Source organism: Triplophysa dalaica, chromosome 5 (genome assembly GCF_015846415.1).
Source record: "Triplophysa dalaica isolate WHDGS20190420 chromosome 5, ASM1584641v1, whole genome shotgun sequence".
Classification (NCBI taxonomy): Eukaryota; Metazoa; Chordata; class Actinopteri; order Cypriniformes; family Nemacheilidae; genus Triplophysa; species Triplophysa dalaica.
Window position 1 is genome coordinate 14,204,287 of NC_079546.1, and position 21,749 is coordinate 14,226,035.

A 21,749-nucleotide genomic window follows, 5' to 3' on the forward strand; every position below is an offset into this window, starting at 1 on the left:
TCTGTATATGGCTTCTCTTTGTCTGGCGCTGTTACTGTGTGTTGGTAAATGTTCTGTTGATAAGAAGTTTGTGTGATCATTGAGAGTGAGATTCTGCTGGTTTGAGATGATGAACGTATTATGCACACATTTTTTTTTTACTTATTAGAAGTCACATTTTGGTGATTTTGTGGGTAGAAAAGTGATATTGATTCAATTCCATTATCATTTAAGACTTGTAACTTGATTTGGACTCGCTTCTATTGCCTTGGGACTTGATTGGGACTTGAGATGACTTGAGGACATGAGACTTGAATGCGAAGACTTGAGAATTACTTGTGACTTGAAAACAATGACTTGGTCCCACCTCTGATCGCTAGTTATTTTGAGTAACTGTAAATCATAAATAAACATTAATTTAAATCAAAATATATATTTAGTGTTCATCTTAATTTAATGCAACTCAAAGTTTTGAGTACTGATAACTTTAATGAGTCTGCAACATTATTTAAGCAGCTGAAAAGTTAAAGTGAAGTGACGTCTGGCAATACCCAGATCGCAAGCATCCATTGAATCAATGTTGAAAATTTTTTGATTTGTCAATGTAAATTGCATTAAATCAATATCATTTCTGCACCCACAATTTATGTTGAAAAAACGTTGACCGTTCAATAAATCACCATTATTGTGATCAGTGTTTGCTTTAGTTGTGCTTTTTACTTTTGAGTTTTAATGTTATGTTTTCTTTACCTTTAGATGTGTGTTAAAACTAGTGGTGGGCCGTTAACGCTGTTAACGCCGTTAACGCAGTGAGACTTTTATCGCGCGATAAAAAAAATGTCGCCGTTAATCTATTCTCAAAGTTGGGTTGGGAGCTGGGTCTATACTACGCAAGCTATGATGACTTTCACCTTGATATTTTAGCGCGGATGTATACCAGCTTAACTGCACTGTACGGGGCGAGAACGAGATTTTTCAACTCGCGTGATTCGCGTCATTCGCGGAAGCAGAAGCCGCCTCATCATCTCATAACCAGGGCTTCATTCGCGCGATTCGCGCAGCAAGTAGGTCTGTTGGCTCTTTGCATTAACATATAAATCACTCGCGCTTGACACGCCATTCGCGTTTGGTCTGAACACAACATAACGTTACTGTGAAATTACCGCTTCAAACGTGACGTGCTAACATGGATGCAGCTATGAAGCCGCCGGGTTTGCTTCAGGGAATATTAATTTTTAAGAAGCTTCCCAATGGAAACATCGACAAGACTAAGGTTGTTTGCACCTTGTGCAATGCGGAATTGGTTTTAAAAAACACCTTCTCTCAACAGGTAGTGGTCTAGCTTTAGTTGAAACCAGTAACTTTGTATTGAGATCTAATGTATTATGGCTCCTGTATGACATTTCGCTTGTTGCTCCCTAACTCTTTGTAAGTCGCTTTGGATAAAAGCGTCTGCTAAATGACTAAATGTAAATGTACTGTAGGAGCTCTTCCAGTCTCAAGTACCACCTAAACCAAATCATCCCTTAGCTAATGCGGAAGTAAACACAAGTTCATCTTTCCATTCCATTCCATTTTCTACCGCTTATCCGAACTACCTCGGGTCACGGGGAGCCTGCGCCTATCTCAGGAGTCATCGGGCATCAAGGCAGGATACACCCTGGATGGAGTGCCAACCCATCGCAGGGCACACACACTCACTCATTCACTCACACACTCACACCCTACGGACAATTTTTCCAGAGATGCCAATCAACCTACCATGCATGTCTTTGGACCAGGGGAGGAAACCGGAGTACCCGGAGGAAACCCCTGAGGCACGGGGAGAACATGCAAACTCCACACACACAAGTCGGAAGCGGGAATCGAACCTCCAACCCTGGAGGTGTGAGGCGAACGTGCTAACCACTAAGCCACCGTGCCCCCCCAAGTTCATCTTATTGAACATAATTTAATTTTCATCACCAATTATCATAGTAGAACAGTTTTCTCAAGCAATTTGAGATGCATTTTGGAAACAGGAGATGAGCCCCTGGTCTAATGCGCCACCTGGCTTTAGACACCCGTTCTCAAAGACTTACTTTTAGTCATTATTTGGGTAGCACACATATTCTGAATGCCTTCGGCAGAATTCAAATGAGCCATTTTAATCTAGATTAATCTAGATTAATTCCAAGATTAATCTAGATTAATCTAGATTAAAAAAATTAATCTATGCCCACCACTAGTTAAAACCCATCGGTTGCGGCGAAGAGAATTATGAACCAGTGGGGGCAGAATAGTTAATTCATCACTATGCAGTTCTTTAAAGGAATTTTGAGAGTGAAGTGATATTAAGATGTAAATACATAGTAATGCTATAGTTTTATGAGATGAAAGCTGTGTTATGGTCAAATATTTTTGACAAACACAAATTGGAAACTGTAACATAAATATCGATAACGGTGTGCTCATGTGATCGAGATATCAAGGATCGATTTTTCTAAAGCGTCTAAATCGTTTTCAAACTTTTTCACAATTTATTGCACCTATCTCACGGAGTTATGTCATAAACATGGTAGTTTTTGCCTGAAGCATGCGTCAGAGTTGAGAAAGAAATGGGACGTAAATAAATGGAATAGCCTAATATTCCTGCTATTCTGTTTGGTTTAAAGGAATCAAACAAATGAAAAGAGAAGCACTCACTGCTGACTCCGTAACATTTGTAGCTTAAATAGGAATTTATATTGTTTTAGTTTCACAGTTTGTAGTATAAAATGTTCCAGTAGGAGTTTAAAAATTAATAATAAATCTGGCTCCGCTTATTATTATTAAAAATAAACAATCTCAAAACCACTTTCCCTTTTTTTATGCTAACCTGCTTTGACCAACTGTGATCGCATTACTATGTGTTGTTGATGTGACTTGTGCCATATCATCACCATTATTACCTGAAACCAATGATTAAATTACCACTACAGCACAAAATAGTTTAGTTGAGGACAAAATTCATCAGCTTTCAAAATGCCACCCTCAGGATGCCACCCATAGGACAAAAAAATGTTACTCTTATTTGGTATGTAAAGGTAAATTTTACATACCATAATTGCATAAAACTGGTTTTCTAAGTTATAATTATGCCCCACTTCTTACAAATCATTCTGTGATGCTAACACAGATGAAACAGCATCAAAGTTTAAGAAATGTCTGTCTGAGAAGTTCTAAAATGGCATGTTACTTGTTAGTTTTAATGGAAATAATGTATTTTTTTGTTAAACAAATAACCCTGCGTATGGGTCTACTCTCGCAACCCCGCAAAAAAAGTTCAGGCTCAGGATTTTTTTGCACCTGCCATTGTAATGAAACAGCTTAACGTACCAAAACAATGACCACGTAAACCACATTTCTATTAAACCTTAATTGTAAAGACTAGCTACAAAGCAAATTGGCCAGTGTCACATGAACACTGCTGGGTGTCTGTATGTGTCCACACTATAGGGTGTTAAAGTGACACTGAAGCAGTGTTGAAGATAACGAGATAAAATAATGAAGTGATTCATTAAGTGATGTTTGGTCATTATTGATGAACACCTGCTGTTAACCATACCTGCAAACTAGCACTTTTCGGAAAAAAACACAGTTTTGAATCAAAATTAGGTCATTTATGTGAATCGTGTAAATCCAAAGAGTTTTTATCTTTGGTGGGGGGATCTTAGGCATCTACTTTTGGTCCAGCACCTAGGTTCGTTTGGCCAACTAAAATCGAGATAACAGCTAATCGTGTTGTCTTTTGCGGTTCTTGGGCCAACCAGGATCATGTTCTAAACATCATGTTTGCGCCTGTGCTGAAAGGAACGACTGCGAAGTGTCTGTCAAAGAGAAAACAGCATTGATATTTATTATTCAGGTCACCCGTGTGATGGAAACAGCTATGTTATGAGCAGAGGTTGAAAGTCCAGGGGCCAAAGAGTAAAAGTCCTGCCATATTTTTTATTCCACCCATGATTTCCCCAGCGGAGGAACCAAGTCATTCCATTCAAGTCACAAACAAGTCTCAAGTCAAATCCCAAGTCTTTTAAGAGTTAAAGTTAATGAGGTAATTAAGTGACTAATTAAAAGATATTAGCATTAGTGATGGCCACCTGCTGTTATTGAGAATCACAGAAGATCAGATGTTAATGTTTTTTGGGTTAAAATGATGCCACCATCATGGAGATCAGTATTGGCTTTAGTTGGACTCTTGACCCTTGACATTCATATTATAATTTTCTCTGTGACAATGCATGTGCTGTTGTGAAGCAGAGAGATTAGTGTTGTGCAATAAGCAATTCTTCACTGTTTAACTATGATGAGATAAAACTGCGCAATCGATGGTTTCCCTGACTTCTTTTAGACATGATGTTAAAATATGAATGTGAAATATGAATAAGTAAAAAAATATGTTTGTATGTTGGGTGGTATAGTAGATTGGATTTATATATGTTTGGCTAAGACTGGCTGTTGGAAAGCAAATGTGATGTGCTTCCCGAGGCGTTATCTCTACATTCCAGGGACATCTTTGCCCTCTGAAAGGTTTTTTTTTAGCCGCGGGTCTAATTGTCAACAAGCTACAGACTGTCACCACAACACGTAAACATGCTACTTTATTTAATAAAAACTCCAAGCTTTGGATTGTGGTAGGCCTGCTATCTTCATTTGATGAAAAGATTTTCTGCTGGAAATAAACTATTTTCGTTTTGTCATAATTTGTTAATTATTTAAGTTTTTTTCTTGCCGGTTTATTTTATGCTTTGGATTTACATTATTTTAGTTTTTCTCCATTGTCGTTTATATGTCGTCAGGAGCCGCAGGGAGTGATCACTTTTGTATTGCTTGTTTCTGCTTTTTAACTTGCATCAATCAGGTCCTGCACTTTATCTCTCTTAATAACTCTCTTAACATCAGTCCTGCACTTTATTTTCTCAATCCTGCAAGTTTTAAAACCAAAACCCCAGACGCACAAACGCTTTGGTTCCAAAGGACACGCATCCAGTTTGTATGAGGAGAGGTGCACCTCTCAGAAAACATAAAGAAATGAAGATAATTTTAGATGTTTAATTATGACTTGGAACATTGGGATCGTGGGCAATGTACTTATCTTTTATGAAAATCTCAAATTCGAACAAATACATATTTTTCTTGTAGCTCAAAATGGTTTTCATGTGATTAGCTGCTTCTCCATTGGAGTCATGTTTTGCACTTAAAAAACTTGTGCAGGCTAAAAGCTTAAAGAAAATGAAAATACGAATGGCTGTTACCTTTTTCCGAGTTTGCAGGTATGTTAACAAGCAGAATCAATAAAGAAAACAAGAACAGTTTATTTTGAGTTGCTTCCTTAAAGGTAGCCTGTAAACTGTCACCCATTCCGTAAGACACCTAAGTTTGCGTCAATATTGTGCATGTAATTTCTAATCAAATCATTACAAACTATATATCATTGGAAAGGTCTGAGACGCTAGAATACAGATTTATAAGATATAATTTATGTAGGGTCTTAAGTTGTGGTCTAGTAGTTAGAGAGTTGGACTCGTAGCCAGAAGGTTGCTGGTTCAATTATCAGTGCCACCAGGAAACTGAAGTGAACTGACTGAAATGCCTTTGAGCAAGGCACCTTACCCCTGTTTGCTCTGCAGTGATAGCTGCCCACATAGGTGCCTACTTGTAAGTCTATTTGGAAAAAAGTGTCTGCCAAATGAATAAAAATGTAAAGATCATCAAAACTTCTTCAGGATAATGTTGCTGCTCTTTATCATTTACCAATATCACCATTTGGGTTCTTTTACTTTACTTTGCTTTCGCTGTAATAAAGACACCCATAAAGCACAATATTACAAATTTAGCCCAACTAAAGGAAACAATATCAGGGTGATAATGTTATTGTTACTTAATAACATGCTTTTATTCCAGGGATAAGCATTAGCTTGTTCTTCTTAGAAGTTCATTATAAAGAAACCATTATGTTGTTCAAGGCAGCGAGAAACTGAGAACAGGATAATAATAAGGATAACAGAAATTTGGGCTTACCTGGTCGTTGTTCAGGTAAACATAGGTACTTTGAGTTTGTGATAGTGAATTCCACTGTAGGAAATCACTTGCTGCCCTCCAGCTGCGCCTCGCACATCATAAACACTGTGTGATTGCAAACAACCTATTCTCAAAGAGCGAAGTTTGTAGGCCATTTTTGTTCACGATTTGATACATTTGATACATTTACAGCGAAAATTTACTAAATATGTTCACAGAACACAATCTTTACCTAAGTCCTTATGATTTTGGGGCAAAAATGAAAAACCCATCATTTTGACCCACACCATGTATTTTGGCTATTGCTAAATCAGCTGTTTTTGTAGTCCAAGGCCTGGTTGTATGAATCACCTTAAGTTTAATTTTCCCTTAGGTTTGCCCTAAAATATACCTTAACTTTTTTTACTAAAGTTATTCTCCTTTTGTCTTTGGTAAAGGGACACCACCTTTTACGTGTCACACTTAGGGGAAAAACCTAAGTTGCTTTATGCAACCTGACACAGGGTCACAAATATCATGAAATCCTTAAAAGTAGAGTGAGTTATTTTGTCAATAAACAAGACTGCCTTGCATTAAACATGTGTAATTCGGATTTGGTAAAGAAAGTATCCACTTTTACAAATCAATAAGAGTATGAAACTATAATTAAAATAATGTGAATATATGTATACATATATAAAAAAACGTATATACAAATATATATAAAATAAAAGTCATTGGCATCTCTGGAAAAATTGTCCGTAGGGTGTGAGTGCGTGAGTGAATGAGTGAGTGTGTGTGTGTGTGTGTGTGTGCCCTGCGATGGGTTGGCACTCCATCCAGGGTGTATCCTGCCTTGATGCCCGATGACTCCTGAGATAGGCGCAGGCTCCCCGTGACCCGAGGTAGTTCGGATAAGCGGTAGAAAATGGATGGATGGATAAAAGTCATTAAGGTTGAAGTAAGAACTTATAATGTGCATCACAAAATACAGTATCCCGTGTAGACAAAATTTAGATATCTGGTGGTAAACTTGGGAACTGCATGCACATTTTCTTTTGAGATAAGAGAGAATGTTTGCCTTATTGAAAAATGTATTAATGTAAATGTATTTAAGCATGTTAAAAAGTATTTTAAGTGTTTAAACAATACTTAAACACAATCTGGAGTGTAAGCTTTAGGTTTAAAATTATTTGTGTAAAATGTACGCTTCTTTCAGTTAAAATATGTCAAGTAGTGATTTTTGACTGTAAAATGTAAATTAACTTATGCAAATAATGCTTTGGTCTTACTTTTTTTTATTTATAGTTTTAGATGATATTTGAAATCAGGCCGGAATATTTGTGTCTGATTTGCCTTAAAATGATTGGATATACATTTTTTCTGTATAATGGTCTATTATAATATAATTATGTGGAGATGGTGGTCTAGTGGGTTAAACCACTGAACTTGTAAATCAAAAGGTTGCTGGTTCGATCCCAGCATCCACCACCAGTGTTGTCCTTGAGCAAGACACTTTACTCCATGTTGCTCCAGGGGGATTGCCCCTGTAATAAGTGCATTGTAAGTCGCTTTGGATAAAAGCGTCTGCAAAATGACTAAATGTAAATATTATAAAATCTTATTTCCTCAGCTGCTTTACAGACCAAAGGAGAAGGAATTCTTGGATCAGCAGGTTAAAGATCCGTCATCAGCCAACCGGGAACTGACACCAGTCCCTGTTCATGCTGCTCAGCCCCCTCTAATCCTCAAGAACAGTATGGTACAGGCCAACCAGACATCCACAACCAGTGCCACTTATACTACAAAGAGCAATAGCCGAAGTGCCCCATCCAACAACATCCATCAGACTCATTCCAGTCTGACCTCGGAGCCGCAGTGCCCACCTGCTCACACTGTCACTGAACTCAAGCCCTGTTGGTCTTCCACACATTCACCCTTTAGGATGAAACCTGTTGCAGGCCTCCAGGAACGGTATGAGCTTTTGTTGTTTTAGAGACTTTGATTATGTTTTTGGGGTTTTTGACAATGGATGTTTATGTTTTTAATAAAAAAAACACTTTATATTTCACATTTTTCAAGTCTATTGTTCATCGCTGTCCCACTTCTAACAAAACGACTGGATTTCTTCCGGTCTACTTCAGAATTGTCATGCGCGAACCAGTGGGCGGGGCTAGAGAAGTACTCTTTGATATTTTTCTGTGGAGGTGGTGTTCAACCTATCAATGTCATCATAGATAGGTGCATTCAAGAACCTGGCGTTCGCTGGGCCTGGTGTCAATAACAGATGTAATCTCAGTAACAAGGGCGTTTTCAGTTCTAACACTTACATGATGTTCGCGTATTTACGATTCCTTCTTATATAACAAAAGCTCGGGTTAAAATTGTGATTTTAATTCATCACTCCAGTCTCTGCCCCGTGCATACGGGTATAAATGGGATGGCGGCGCCCAATCATCTGGTTTTGCTGGGGAACCTAAGAGAGATCTCACGGTCACTGCAGCGGGCCGGCAAAGCGTTGTGGCCGGAAAACACAACCTCTCATTCCCTCCATCAGGGAACAAAGGTTACAGTCGAGACGGAGTCCTATACAACAATTGTTCTCAACTCCAGTCCTCAGGGCCCCCTGACAGAATACTTTAGATGTCTCCCTATTGAACACATGAACAAGTTAATGAGAAAATGACGTGATGATTGAGTCATTGATGATGAACACCTGATGTTTACAAACACAATCACTAAAGAAAACATCAACGATAAGAATAAAAACCATAATAGTGTTGAGTCCTTCCTTTAGTATGGCTCTTACCCTTGATTTATTATGTTACATTTTTTGCTAGCTGAAATAGTTTGTTTCTAAAGCATATTTATAAGAGAGACACGGTGGGACTCTAATTGCTAAATTCATGCTAAATTCTGTTTTGGAATAAAACGAAGACATTGCATCTGTGCTGACTTAGAATAATAATTAGATCAGACGCATTTGCGTGAGCACGCTTAAGTTACTAGTATCATTCTTAAACCCTTCATAGAGGAAACTGAGAACTTGGAAACCGACAACACTGCTCAAAGTGCCTCACTGGTTCTTCCGTGGAATTTGCCATACAACAAAAATGCCGTAGCTTGATGACGCTGTGAAGGAGCGTGGAATGATGGGATCTGTTGTCTTCAACTCCCCCGCTGATGGCCATCAATCAGACGGGAATGAGAAATCATGTTAGCAGATGAGGTCAAGTTTTATAATTGTTGCGAATAATTGTGGTCCTTAAATAAGTGACCACTCGTAACAAGTTAGTGGCTTGCTAGACGCTAGACACTACTTCCGCATTTGTCCATTACACTGTTGTCATGCGGTTTCTACATCAGTAAAGGCTGTAACAAGGCGGATATGAAGCCATTGACAGGCAATTGCACAGGCACGTGTCACTGTTTAGAATGGCGATTTTCTCACGATTTACAAGTTGGAAACATTTGAGATATTGTAAGTACTAAGCTGAACAAAATATATAACACTAGCCTAGTGGCTTTTGGATATTTTACTGCAAAATTGTTACAAACTGCACCTTTAACCACTGTACATCAGCCACAAAAGAACCATTGAAATTTGTGACACAGCTGAAAGAATTACAGTCAACAGACAGCACTTCACCACCTTTGGTTCACATTCTTTATAAAACATTAACCTTTCTGACCAAATCTGCAAAGTTTGAAAATGTTTGATTAAAGAGGGCGACAGGAGGTGATACAGGGAGTCAAGGAGATGATCAAAGATTTAAAGTTTGATACGCATGATGAGGATGTTAGAGATAGAATGAGAAGCTCAGTCACTCGGGAGGAGCTCAGAGTAGATCCGCTGCTCCTCCACATCGAGAGGGGCCAGTGAGGTGGCTCGGGCATCTTTTCCGGATGCCCCCTGGACGCCTTCCCGGTGAGGTGTTCCGGGCATGTCCCACCGGGAGAAGACCCCGGGGAAGACCTAGGACACGCTGGAGGGACTATGTCTCCCAGCTGGCCTGGGAACGCCTCGGTGTCCCCCCGGAAGAGCTGGAGGAAGTGGCTAGGGAGAGGGAAGTCTGGGCATCCCTGCTTAGACTGTTGCCCCCGCGACCCGGCCCCGGATAAGCGGTAGAAAATGGATGGATGGATGGATGAGGATGTTGAGCCAACACCTGCCAAAAGGCCTACTGTTCTCCGTACATTTTCATTGGGTGGATGATAAAGAATTATGTGGATCAAAATCCCTTGGTGTGCAGTTTCAGGAGTACAGGACCATGAAACTTGAACTATCAAGTCAACAATAAGTTTAGCAATGGGTGGGATGCACATCGTTCCCAGTTCCCTGACCTGAGCAACCTTGCAAGATATGTCCTCTGCATCCCGGCCAAGAGTGCACCTTCTGAGAGGGCACTCTGTCTTTGTGGCCGAATTGAAACCGTAAACATTCTTTTCTTGCATGGATATTTTAAATCATTTGGAAAATGGTGATTTTGCAAGTAAACGGTTTTGGTTCATTTCTTAATGGCTTAATTTGGGATGTCATTTAATTTATTATAAGTTATTATTGCTGTATTTATATAGGCATACTTTTATAGGAGAGACGTCGAAGTCGACAACGGGACATTATTTTGTTAAATTGTTAGGTTAAAAGGTGATTTTAATTTCCTATAGGGTTGACAGGTAAATGTTAAAAGCATCTTGACAAGACGAATATAAATAAAAAAAATTGTACAACCTACAGTTTGTTTGTCTTTCAGTAATGGAAATTGAAATGTGAGATTCTGGAAAAGATATTTAAATTTAGCGGGAATAGTGGGAACCGAAAGCCTAGCGGGCAGTGCTCATCCCAGATAGCAAATTTTTGCGGCCCAAATCTGGCCCACACCTTACTCCCCATACTTTACTCATCTGCCCCACATATGGCGTGGAATGATGGCACTTGTGCGGTCCGCTCCTGTTTGCCAGATTTGGGCCACAGGCATGCCAAAGCTATGCCACATGTCAAACATCAAAACAAATAAAGCAGAACTGAACCAAATATAAACAACAGTTCATTTCAATTCTGTCCCAGATTTATCCCAAAACCAACACCTTTCTCTGCTCCAGTTTGACAGAATTTGTATTGAGTTTCATTATTATTATTGTGATGATTGAGTTATTAGTGATGAACATCTGCTATTTAAAAGAAAAAAATATTTGCCCATAGGAATACAACAACTACAACCTGAAATACAACCCAGCTAACAAAAGTTTGTTATAAGAACGTTCCTTTTAAAATATTCAAAATGTCAGTTTCTTATGTTTTAAGATCATTTCCAGCTGACAAAAGTCACCATCATGTTGATCAGTGTTTCCTTGAGTTGGCCTCATGACCCTTGACATCTACTCTTGATCATAGAAGTACTTATAAAGTACATTTGTCAAAGAAATTGAAATGATGCTCTGAGCAATGGTATTGGTTGGTGGTCAGTGATATATCTACCATGTTTACATTTGAATAAATTACTGTCCTGCTGATCTTGCAGCTACATTAAAACATCTGGGAGTTTGATTACATTTTTTAGACTCCAAAGCTTTCTTGAGAAAAAAAATAATTCTGAATTTAGACACACAGACATGAAGAATCAGTTTATGAATCTCAACAATGGTGAGAATAAACAAAAGAAAACTTCATGCTGTGATGCATGCTGGGTAACATCATAGCACAAAACTAATTAATAATTCCCAGCATGCATTGCGTTTGATCCGCTTATGAAGTTAGTTGGTTGTTTCTCACCATTGCTGAGATTCATACATTGATTCTTGATATCTGTGTGATTCTAAAATGTTGTTTGATAAAAATACATCCGTTTTTCATAAATCTTTCTAGATATCTGAAAACAGTCAAATTTACTGATTTTACAATGTATTTTTAAGGTTCTTTAGCATAGCACTCAACCTAAATGAGTACTGAATCAAGCTATAACATCACAGAGGTTTCACCTATATCATTCGATTAGGTTCATATTTGCTCTGCCATGACAAGTGAATTTATTTATTAGCACCCAGTTTAAGCAGTTCAAACTTACCTTTGCTCAGGGGTCAAGAACCCAACCCAAGGAATCACTGATCACCATGATGGTAACATTCTTAAAACGCTTAAAACATTTTTTTACGTATTCAAACATGTGAAAAACCTCTAAGGAACGTTCTTATAACAAATTTTTGTTAGCTGGGTTGTATTTCAGGCTGTATATCAGGTTGTAGTTGTTATGTTTCTCTGGGTAAATACTTTTTTTGTAGTTTTTGTTGAACTTTTCTGCAGTGATGCTGTTTGTTAACAGCAGATGTTCATCACTAATAACTCAATCATCACAATAATAATAATGAAACTCAATACAAATTCTGTCAAACTGGAGCACAGAAAGGTGTTGGTTTTGGGATAAATCTGGGCCAGAATTGAAATGAACTGTTGTTTATATTTGGTTCAGTTCTGCTTTATTTGTTTTGATGTTTGACATGTGGCATAGCTTTGGCATGCCTGTGGCCCAAATCTGGCAAACAGGAGCGGACCGCACAAGTGCCATCATTCCACGGCATATGTGGGCCAGATGAGTAAAGTATGGGGAGTAAGGTGTGGGCCAGATTTGGGCCGCAAAAATTTGCTATCTGGGCAGACATGTGGCGTGGTTGCGCATCGGGCGACCGGAGTTCGATTCCCATCTCGTGGTCCTTTCCCGAACCCACTCTGTTCTCTCTCCCACTTAACATCCTGTCCAAAAAGATATATTTTTATTATTCTAAGCGGACAGCATGTAAACAAATAGTGGATACATAGCGGGTGCAGTATATAACATAACTGGAGCGGGACTAAAAAAATAGTCAAGCGCAGACCAGTTCCAGAGACACCCAATGACCTGAGAGTTGACTGGAGTTTGCGGTGGTTAACAGTGTCAGACGCAGCAGACAAATCCAGCAGGATCAGATCCTCAAAGACTGAGAGTAGGGCACGCTCAGTTGAGTGGCCGCTTTTGAAGCAAGACGATGTTGTCCGGCAGGTTGTTCTGTGTGAGAAAGGAGCGTTTGTTGAATAAGCTGCTAAATTGAGTCTTAAGTATATAAATAAATTAATCAATTGTGAATGAAAAAGATCATTTCAATACTCAATTTCATTCAAAACGTTCATGTTGTTATTTTTAAGATATAATGGATGGTAGAGAAGGGGATTAAATTGGATTTCGATTTTCGGATTATGAATATTTATGCAATTACACAGTAAAATTGTGGTGGTTTAAGATCTTAACAAACAAGAGTAGTGACAATTTCACTTCAAAAATGTTGATATGGTAAAGGTCAAATTTTTTGAGCTTCTTCTGTGTTTCTCTCTGTGTTTAATGCAGACGGGGTTCTAATGTCTCGCTGGTGCTTGACATGAGCTCCTTTGGTTCGGTGGAGCCTTTAAATTGTGGTGTCGTGACCCCGCGCGAGCGTGTTTCTCAGGAATACCTGCAGTCTGCGAGTCGTGCCCTCTCACGGCAACAGCTTCTTGAAGTCACACAGAACATCCAGATGTTGCATGCCGAGTTTGCTGTAAGTGACTTTTGTAGGAGCCATGATTTACTGTCAGTGTTTAAAGAATAGATTTAAGGTTGGATCAGCTATGAAGATAAACTATTTAGTAAATAATATACCATATATGTTTTACAATATTTGCATTGCGTTAATTGAAACTGACTTTCTCCCTACAGGAAATTCCCATGAATTTTGTGGATCAAAAGGAACTGGATATCCCAAATCATGGCTCAAAAAACAGATACAAGACCATTTTGCCAAGTTAGTACAGTTCCTGGCTACAATGTCACTGCATTTTTCAACTACACCACACTGTAAAAAATGTTCCGTAATTTTTACGGAAAAATACCGGCAGCTGTGGTTGCCAGTAAAATTCCGTAAAAAATACAGGAAAAGAACGTAAACAGCTTTGCAGTTTAAAACTTCAGGGCACAAACTTCAAACAGTGAATGAACTTAATACATTTGAGTCTTTTATATTAACAACATTTCTTTATATAAAATGAAAACTTGGTCCAAATGCATAAAAGTGATAACATTACATTTACTTAATTTATTTCTTTGTAATTCATTATTAAAGTCACTTTTAAACAAAGCAACATGCAAGCATGACATCAGAATATCTTTGCCTGACCGTGAGTTAAACACAGACTCAACTCTTCAGCTTAGTGGTGACCCACAAAACATTTAATATCAGAAAAGAAAAGAGAAAATACAAATTCCGTAGTTTTTACTGAAAAATACCGGCAGCTGTGGTTGCCAGCAAACTACCGTAAAATTACGGGAACATCCTGTTTTTATTCATCCAATCAATTCACAGTAGAAAACATGAGCCACACCCACTATTCATCTTGTAAATACGTCAGAATACTGAAGACGATCATCACTTCTGCTTCACAGGGACTGCAGCAAAACAGCCATGACTTGATGCTTTATTGGTTTATTTAAAGTCACCGTTTTTGTGATCAGTGTTTGCTTTAGTTGGCCTCTTTCAGCCGTCATAAATAAGTTTACAGTTTTCTTTGTGCTGTTATGACATTGTTTTATATAAAACATAGTTTTGTAGCAAATCACATCAATTGAAAGAGTGATTAGGTATTTACTCTTTATCTGGGATGTTGTTTAATTACTTATTGTATTTTTTGTCACAAACACCTCAATGAATCTACTTTTGAATTCACTTTTGAATGAATTCACTTTTCATGCAACAATCAATATAAAAAGTTTTTGAACAGTTAAAAAGTTTGCGTTTTGTCTTTGACTCAGACATCAAGAATCAGTGTATGAATCTCAACAGTGGTGACTAACAAATGAAAAGCTTACAGCCGCAATGCATGCTGGGAGTCATTGATGAGTTTTGTGCTTTGATGATACCCAGAATGCATTGCGTTTATCTTTAGAGGTTTTTTTCTGTTGTCACCATTGTTGAGACAAACTGTTATATTCTAGATATCTGCTAGAACATTTATCATGTGTTAAATGTGCTGTTAAAGACATTCAGTATATTATTTAATTTCATTCAACATCATAAATGAGGACAACAAGTAACTTTAAAGCACTACCTAAACTATCCAACATGTACTTACTCACCAACACAAATAATTTAATGCATTAGCTTTATCTGAGCTTTCCACCCACCTGAGTCAGTGTGTTTCAACTCATAGATGTCAATACTGGGGAAAGACTTCTGTACATGGAAAGCAATTGGTCAAGACCACAACTAAAGCAAACACTCTTCACCATAATGGTGACTCAACAAAACCATCACATTGTAATCTTGTGTTCATTTTCAATTAGAACTTTTGTAGACGTGCAAGAGAAATAAAGTGACAGTGGTGTCTGTAAGTGAAGGTTATAAAAGTGTTTGTGGAGTTGAAAAAAACTCCTTGTAAAAACTTTGGAATTTCACTGTTAATTTCCAAGAGAATTTGACAATGTTATCCGTATTTTATGGACGTTTTTTGACAACAGTTTTCTCTGTGAAAACTACAGAATTTCACTGTTAATTTCACAGAATTTTCTACAGGGTTTTTCCGTAAAAACTATGGATTTTTTGCTGTTAATTTTACAGACAATTTTAAAGTGTTTTTCTGTATTTTTTACGGACACTTTCTGATAACAGTTTTTTTGTGTGAAAAAAACAGGATTTTACCGTTAATTTCACAGGCATTTTTTACAGTGCAGTGACACAGAGGGACAACACAAAAAGCCTGTGAAATTAACAGTGAAATTCTGTTGTTTTCACTCCAAAAACCTTTAATCAGAAAGCGTCCATAAAAAATACGGAAAAACACTATTAAATTGTCTGTTCAAGTAACAGCAAAAATTCCATCGTTTTTACAGAAAAACCCTGTAAATTAACAGTTAAATTCCATAGTTTTCACAAGGAGTTCTTTTTTCCACTCCACAAACACTATTATCACCTTCACTTACAGACACCACTGTCACATTATTTCTGTTGCACGTATACAAAAGTTCTAATTGAGAATTAACGCAAGTTTACATGTTGATGGTTTTGTTTAGTCACCATTATGGTGATGAGTATTTACATTAGTTGGGATCCTGACCCTTTGCTACTTATGTTAAATCTTTCCCTGGTTTAAATATCTATATGTTGAAACAAACACTAAAACAGGTGGGAAAATAGCTCAGTTAAATTGCTCCAGTATCTTTTTTCGTTGGTAGTGTTAAAACATGTTTTAGAGTTTAGGTAGTGATTTCAACTTAATTGTTATCCTCATTTATTATATTGTAAGAATTAAATAATATATTGGAGAACTTTAAAAGCACGTTTGTCACATAAAAGTTTTCTAGCAGACATCAAGAATAAAACAGTTTGTCTCAACAATGGTGACAACCAAAAATCCTCTTAAGATAAACGCAATGCATTCTGGGTATCATCAAAGCACAAAACTCATCAATGACTCCCAGCATGCATTGCGACTGTAAGCTTTTCATTTGTTGGTCACCACTGTTGAGATTCATACACTGATTCTTGATGTCTGAGTCTATACCAATGCAGACCATTTAATGTATAAAAATCTATTTATATTGATAGTATCAGGAATTACAAATCTTAAATGTAAATTCACTCAGACTGTTGAAACAAAAACCCAATGAGAAATTAAACAACATCAAAGAAAGGCTTGTGAAACAATCTTATCAAATTGTCATTTGATGTTATTTGCTACAAAACTATGTTTTATATATAAAACACTGTCATAGCAGACCTAAGAAAACTTGAATTTTACATGAAAGAGCCCAACTAAAGCAAACCCTGACCACAGCTGCCGGTATTTTTTGGTAAAAATCACGGAACATTCTTTACAGTGAGCTCTAACCCAGAGTATCTTTAAGAATTTGCCTAAAGCACCTCAGTTTTGCTCAGGCTGAGTGCTTCAAGCTGTCACAATAAAAGATTAAAGATTATATAGCCCTGCTTGCACATGAATTGAAGGTACAGATAAAAAATCTTGCTTTCTTTTACCACATTTTACCCACCCATGAGTGCATTAGTGATAAATAAGAATAAATTCTGTTTCAGATCCACATTCCAGAGTTCTTTTAAAGGCCAAGAACAGGAACGACCCGCTCAGCAGTTACATCAATGCCAACTACATACGGGTGAGTGAATACTGACCTTTAATAATTCCAACTCATTGAATTTCTACTTTTGAGGTTATTTACTCTAACCTTGTATCATTAGCGTGATTGTAAATCCTGGTGGTGATTTTTGTTCAAGGGCTACCTTGGAGTTGAGAGGTCTTTCATTGCCACTCAGGGCCCAATGATCAACACGGTGAACGACTTCTGGCAGATGGCTTGGCAGGAGGACTGTCCCGTCATTATCATGATCACTAAACTAAAAGAGAAAAATGAAGTATATTTGTCATATTTATAATTCACCAAATATAAAATGATTTTGCTGTGAATGTGAGAACCAGTGACAGTGTTGTGTGGTTTCAGAAATGTGTGCTGTACTGGCCCGAGAAGCGAGGAATCTATGGGAAGGTGGAGGTTTTTATAAACAACGTGAAGGAGTGTGAGCAATATATAATTCGTACCCTTATACTGAAGGTATGTGCAATGCATTCTGTATTCTAATGGAATACATATTATACATTTTTGTGAATGATCTTTTTAACAGTAAGGATATATGGCTATAGGAACGCTAACTGATATGATTTTCATTTCGATAGTCTTAGTCACAAATCATCATTTACTTTCATTGCATCCTTTTCCATTCAATGCAGGTAAATGGTGACTGGGGCTAGTATTCAATCACATTTTGATAAACATCACCTTTTGTGCTCCACGGTAAAAGTACAAACGGTTTGGAATAATGTGCAGATGAAAACATGAAAGAGCTAACTTTAGGCTCTTGATCTTGAATGTATCTGATCTAATGCTTCTATCACCTCAGAATGGGGGTCAGACCCGCAAGGTGCAGCACTACTGGTTTACCTCATGGCCGGACCATAAGACCCCAGAGAGCGCCGGAACCTTGCTGCAGTTAGTGAATGATGTGGAGGAAGACAGAAGAGGTTCCTCATCGTCTGGACCAGTTATTGTACACTGCAGGTATAAGATCACAGAAATATGTTTTTATTGAAAAGGTGTAACATTAAATGCTGTAATATTTCAAAAACTGAGGCAATACATAAAGCATTGAGAATACTGATATTTCCTCGAGTTACATTTATATTACTATTGTAAATAATAATAGCTATTTGAGCCCACTTATGTAAATTAATGTGGTATCTATGTATATTATGTGCTGTATTTCTCCTTTAGATATCCCTTGCTAACAGTTGGTTAGAAAGTTACAATTATAATTGTAGACTTTCAGAGAATAATACTGTAGTGCAAAATAATGTTTTATCAAAAAATAGTACTCTACCGTTAAACTTACCTTGAAATTGTCTTTATTTTAAGTGCTGGAATCGGTCGAACAGGGTGTTTCATTGCCACAACAATCGGCTGCCGTCAGTTGCAGCTGGAGGGAACCGTGGATGTGCTGGGTATCGTGTGCCAACTCAGAATGGACAGGTATAATGAAAGTGCTTTGAATTTTTTGGAATCACAAAATACTTTTACAGATGAGATTTGTATAATCCATCCATTGTTTCTCATAGAAATAAATTAGATTAAATGGGTCAAATACTGACAATATTAGGCCGAAAGGATCCAAGAAAAATAACAAAACACTTCGTTTCCAGAACGTTCAGTTCCCAGAAGGATTTTTATGGTTTGTTTTCACTGAAATAAAACATATTTGTTTCTATAACGTTTGGGGAATGTTCTGTAAGGAAAACTTTTTTGGAAAAACAAACCTTAAAAAAAGAATGTTCCGTGAACCAAAAACTGGAAACAAAAAATTGTTAGCTTGGATAAATGTTTGCATGACTCTCATCTGTCCCAGAAATTAGAATATTTTTCTTATGGTTGAAAAAGCAGATATCTCCCATATATCTCCACTTAAATGTCTACATGTTGCAAAAAAAGTTTTCAATAAGTTACTCAATAACTTTCAACATTACTCATCAAGTTGTTCTAATTTAAATTAAACACAAAACAATGTAAAATGAGCTTTCTCTGAGCAATTAAGAAAAACATAACGTTTAAAACAAGTATACTATATGAGTTACTCATAATCTGCTTTTCACCATTTAAGCACATGATAAAGGATTATAATGAACCTTTCTATATAGTCAAGAGAAATAGAAACTAACATTCAACCAAATTATTAAAATGCTTTAAAAACATAGCAAACAGGAAATTGACAGAGAAACTGGAGCAAATCATTATTCATTTGCAACCTCTGGTGGTTGAAAGTATGAGTGACAGAGGGTTTCAGATCACTTTTTTCTTACTTTTTATTTAGGAACATCTGAACAAACCTGCACACTATCAATCTTGCAAAAGTATAATATTTAATATTATTCAAATCAAATTGATTACATACAACATTTCTGTCCATGACCTTCATTAGGTACCTTTAATAAATGTTGATGCGTTTGCAAGATTGATAATGTGCGGGTTTGTTCTGTTTATCCTGATTACCGAAATTTTTTGGTCTTTTTTCCGACGGACCTATTTGCTACAGGTGTGTGCGATTGATCACTGATTGATTGTTCTTACTTTTATTTAGAAATAACATTTTATATCAGTCAAATAAACGTATTGCAAACTTGCCTCTGATGTGGTGTTTCTCACAGGGGTGGTATGATCCAGACTGAAGAACAATATGAATTTGTGCATCATGCCTTGAGTCTCTATGAGAACCGCCTTGCCGAAGACCCTGTACAATGAGCTTTCAAGCCAGAGGGATTTCACATTTCTCACCAGGTTTACCTTGAAATAGTATTTCTCAAGGTTTCTGTTGTTGGCATGAGAGAAGAGAGCAAAATATTTTTTCTGATTTCAATCTTTATGGATTTGGGCAATGGCAATTTGGCATACGAATATAAAAGTTGTGAAAATCTCGCCTCTAATGCTGTTGTCTGAAGTCCGGTGTTGTCAGCAAATGGAACTGTTATCACATGTAATTCTTACCATTACCTTTCATTACCATTCTTTGTGAGTCATACTTTTTCTTGTCCTCAAATGGGTTTCAGCTTCACTAAGTATAGGTTTTTAATGCAGCATATACAGCATAGGGACCAATTGTGTATAAATGAGCTTTAATTCATTTAAACATTCATAGCATCAACTGGGCATTTCAAATACAAAATCAGGTATAAAGAAATTATAATAGTTAATTGGCCAGACAACAGACATTATACTAGTTCTTACTATAGCAGAATGATTTTTTATACTTTTTAGTTTTTGAACATGTGTACTGAATCTACAGCCCACGCTAAGAAAGTAAGTATTCATAAACCCATAAAAAAATATAAATATATTTTTTACTTTCTGGAATACTGCAGTGAGCTAATATCATTTTAGTAACTCAGAAATATGAAAATAATAATATGTTCCCCAATACGGTTGTAGTGAAATGTTTCATACAGTATAACTTGGGACCACACAGGTCTAGCTGCTAATTTTTCAACTATTTATGTTGTTGTATGAGGGTTAATATTTCTAGCACATTTGTTTTTCTATAGTATTTATTCTTATGATTATTTTTATTACTTGATACTTTTATAAACTATGGATATTGTCAGTGTGCACTGTTGTGCTATTATATATCTTCCACTATGTGGCTTTATGTTAGGCAGTCAGTGACTTGTTTTCGTATTTATGCTTAATGATTTTTCATGTGAATATTGTAAATAATAAACTGTTTCTCATGGCCACGTAAATAATATAATATTAGATAGAGATGGATGGATTCCAAAATCAGTTTAAAAAATACACTTTATGTAAAGATGGTAAGACCTGATAAATATAACCTCTAATAAGAATTCTGAAGGGGAAATAAAGAGTTTATAATATTGAGAGGGAGGTAGAAAAGGTATAACTTTCCTAATCTCAGCTATCCTTTGTAAATTCTTGTACTTACATTTAATAGACAGTGCTTATGACATTACTTGTTCTAATGTATAACAAATGTTAACCTACCCTAAGCCACAATATCATGTTAACATTTTTGGCCGTGCAAGTTCATCAATCTGCTTCTTCTGATATCGAAACCTGTCATGTGAAGTAGCGTGTTTTTAATAAAACATAATAATATGGGAAACTTTGCCCAGTTCACAAGGTACAGAAAAAAATGCTTGTGATATTTATGGTCATTACTGCCAATAAAGGAAGGAGTTCAAAAATAAAAGGTAAAGGTGTATTGATTATTGGTTATTTGAAGTGTGATACTGTGATACTCATCTGTACATTTTCAATCCCTTGACTGTCACAGCAAATATTACTGTGAGGGATGAAGTGGGAAATTTTCTAATTCAAAATGTTTTATTTTGTGGTTTATCTTTGTCCAGATAAGACCATCAATGATAAAGAAATTCAAATAATATTAAAGGTCATGGATTAATATTTACTATATAATCAATTAATTTCTAAAGAAAATTTTCACCATTTGAAGCATTTTCTGAATTTAAAGTCAAATGCCATTATCATCATTTTATTTTTATTGGAGATTGCTAGGTCTCTTAGTAGATTCTAATATAGGAATGATAACTCTCCAAAATTAGCTGCTTTATTTTACTAGATCCTCTATAAATAACTTAAGATCTCATGAACTGTGCT

At 36.7% G+C, this 21,749-nt stretch overlaps 1 protein-coding gene across 1 annotated transcript in view; it reads left to right on the forward strand.

Annotated features, from left to right (window-relative positions):
- ptprr (protein tyrosine phosphatase receptor type R) overlaps positions 1 to 21,327 on the forward strand; it is a 33,195-nt gene extending 11,868 nt beyond the window's left edge. The window contains exons 5-13 of the mRNA XM_056749104.1: positions 7,634 to 7,974; positions 13,377 to 13,566; positions 13,725 to 13,809; positions 17,092 to 17,171; positions 17,290 to 17,427; positions 17,514 to 17,624; positions 17,971 to 18,128; positions 18,483 to 18,596; positions 19,766 to 21,327. Coding sequence (XP_056605082.1) covers positions 7,634 to 7,974; positions 13,377 to 13,566; positions 13,725 to 13,809; positions 17,092 to 17,171; positions 17,290 to 17,427; positions 17,514 to 17,624; positions 17,971 to 18,128; positions 18,483 to 18,596; positions 19,766 to 19,859 — 1,311 coding nt within the window. The 3' untranslated portion in view covers positions 19,860 to 21,327. The remainder of the gene's footprint in view (positions 1 to 7,633; positions 7,975 to 13,376; positions 13,567 to 13,724; positions 13,810 to 17,091; positions 17,172 to 17,289; positions 17,428 to 17,513; positions 17,625 to 17,970; positions 18,129 to 18,482; positions 18,597 to 19,765) is intronic.
- The last annotated feature ends 422 nt before the right edge of the window (positions 21,328 to 21,749 follow it).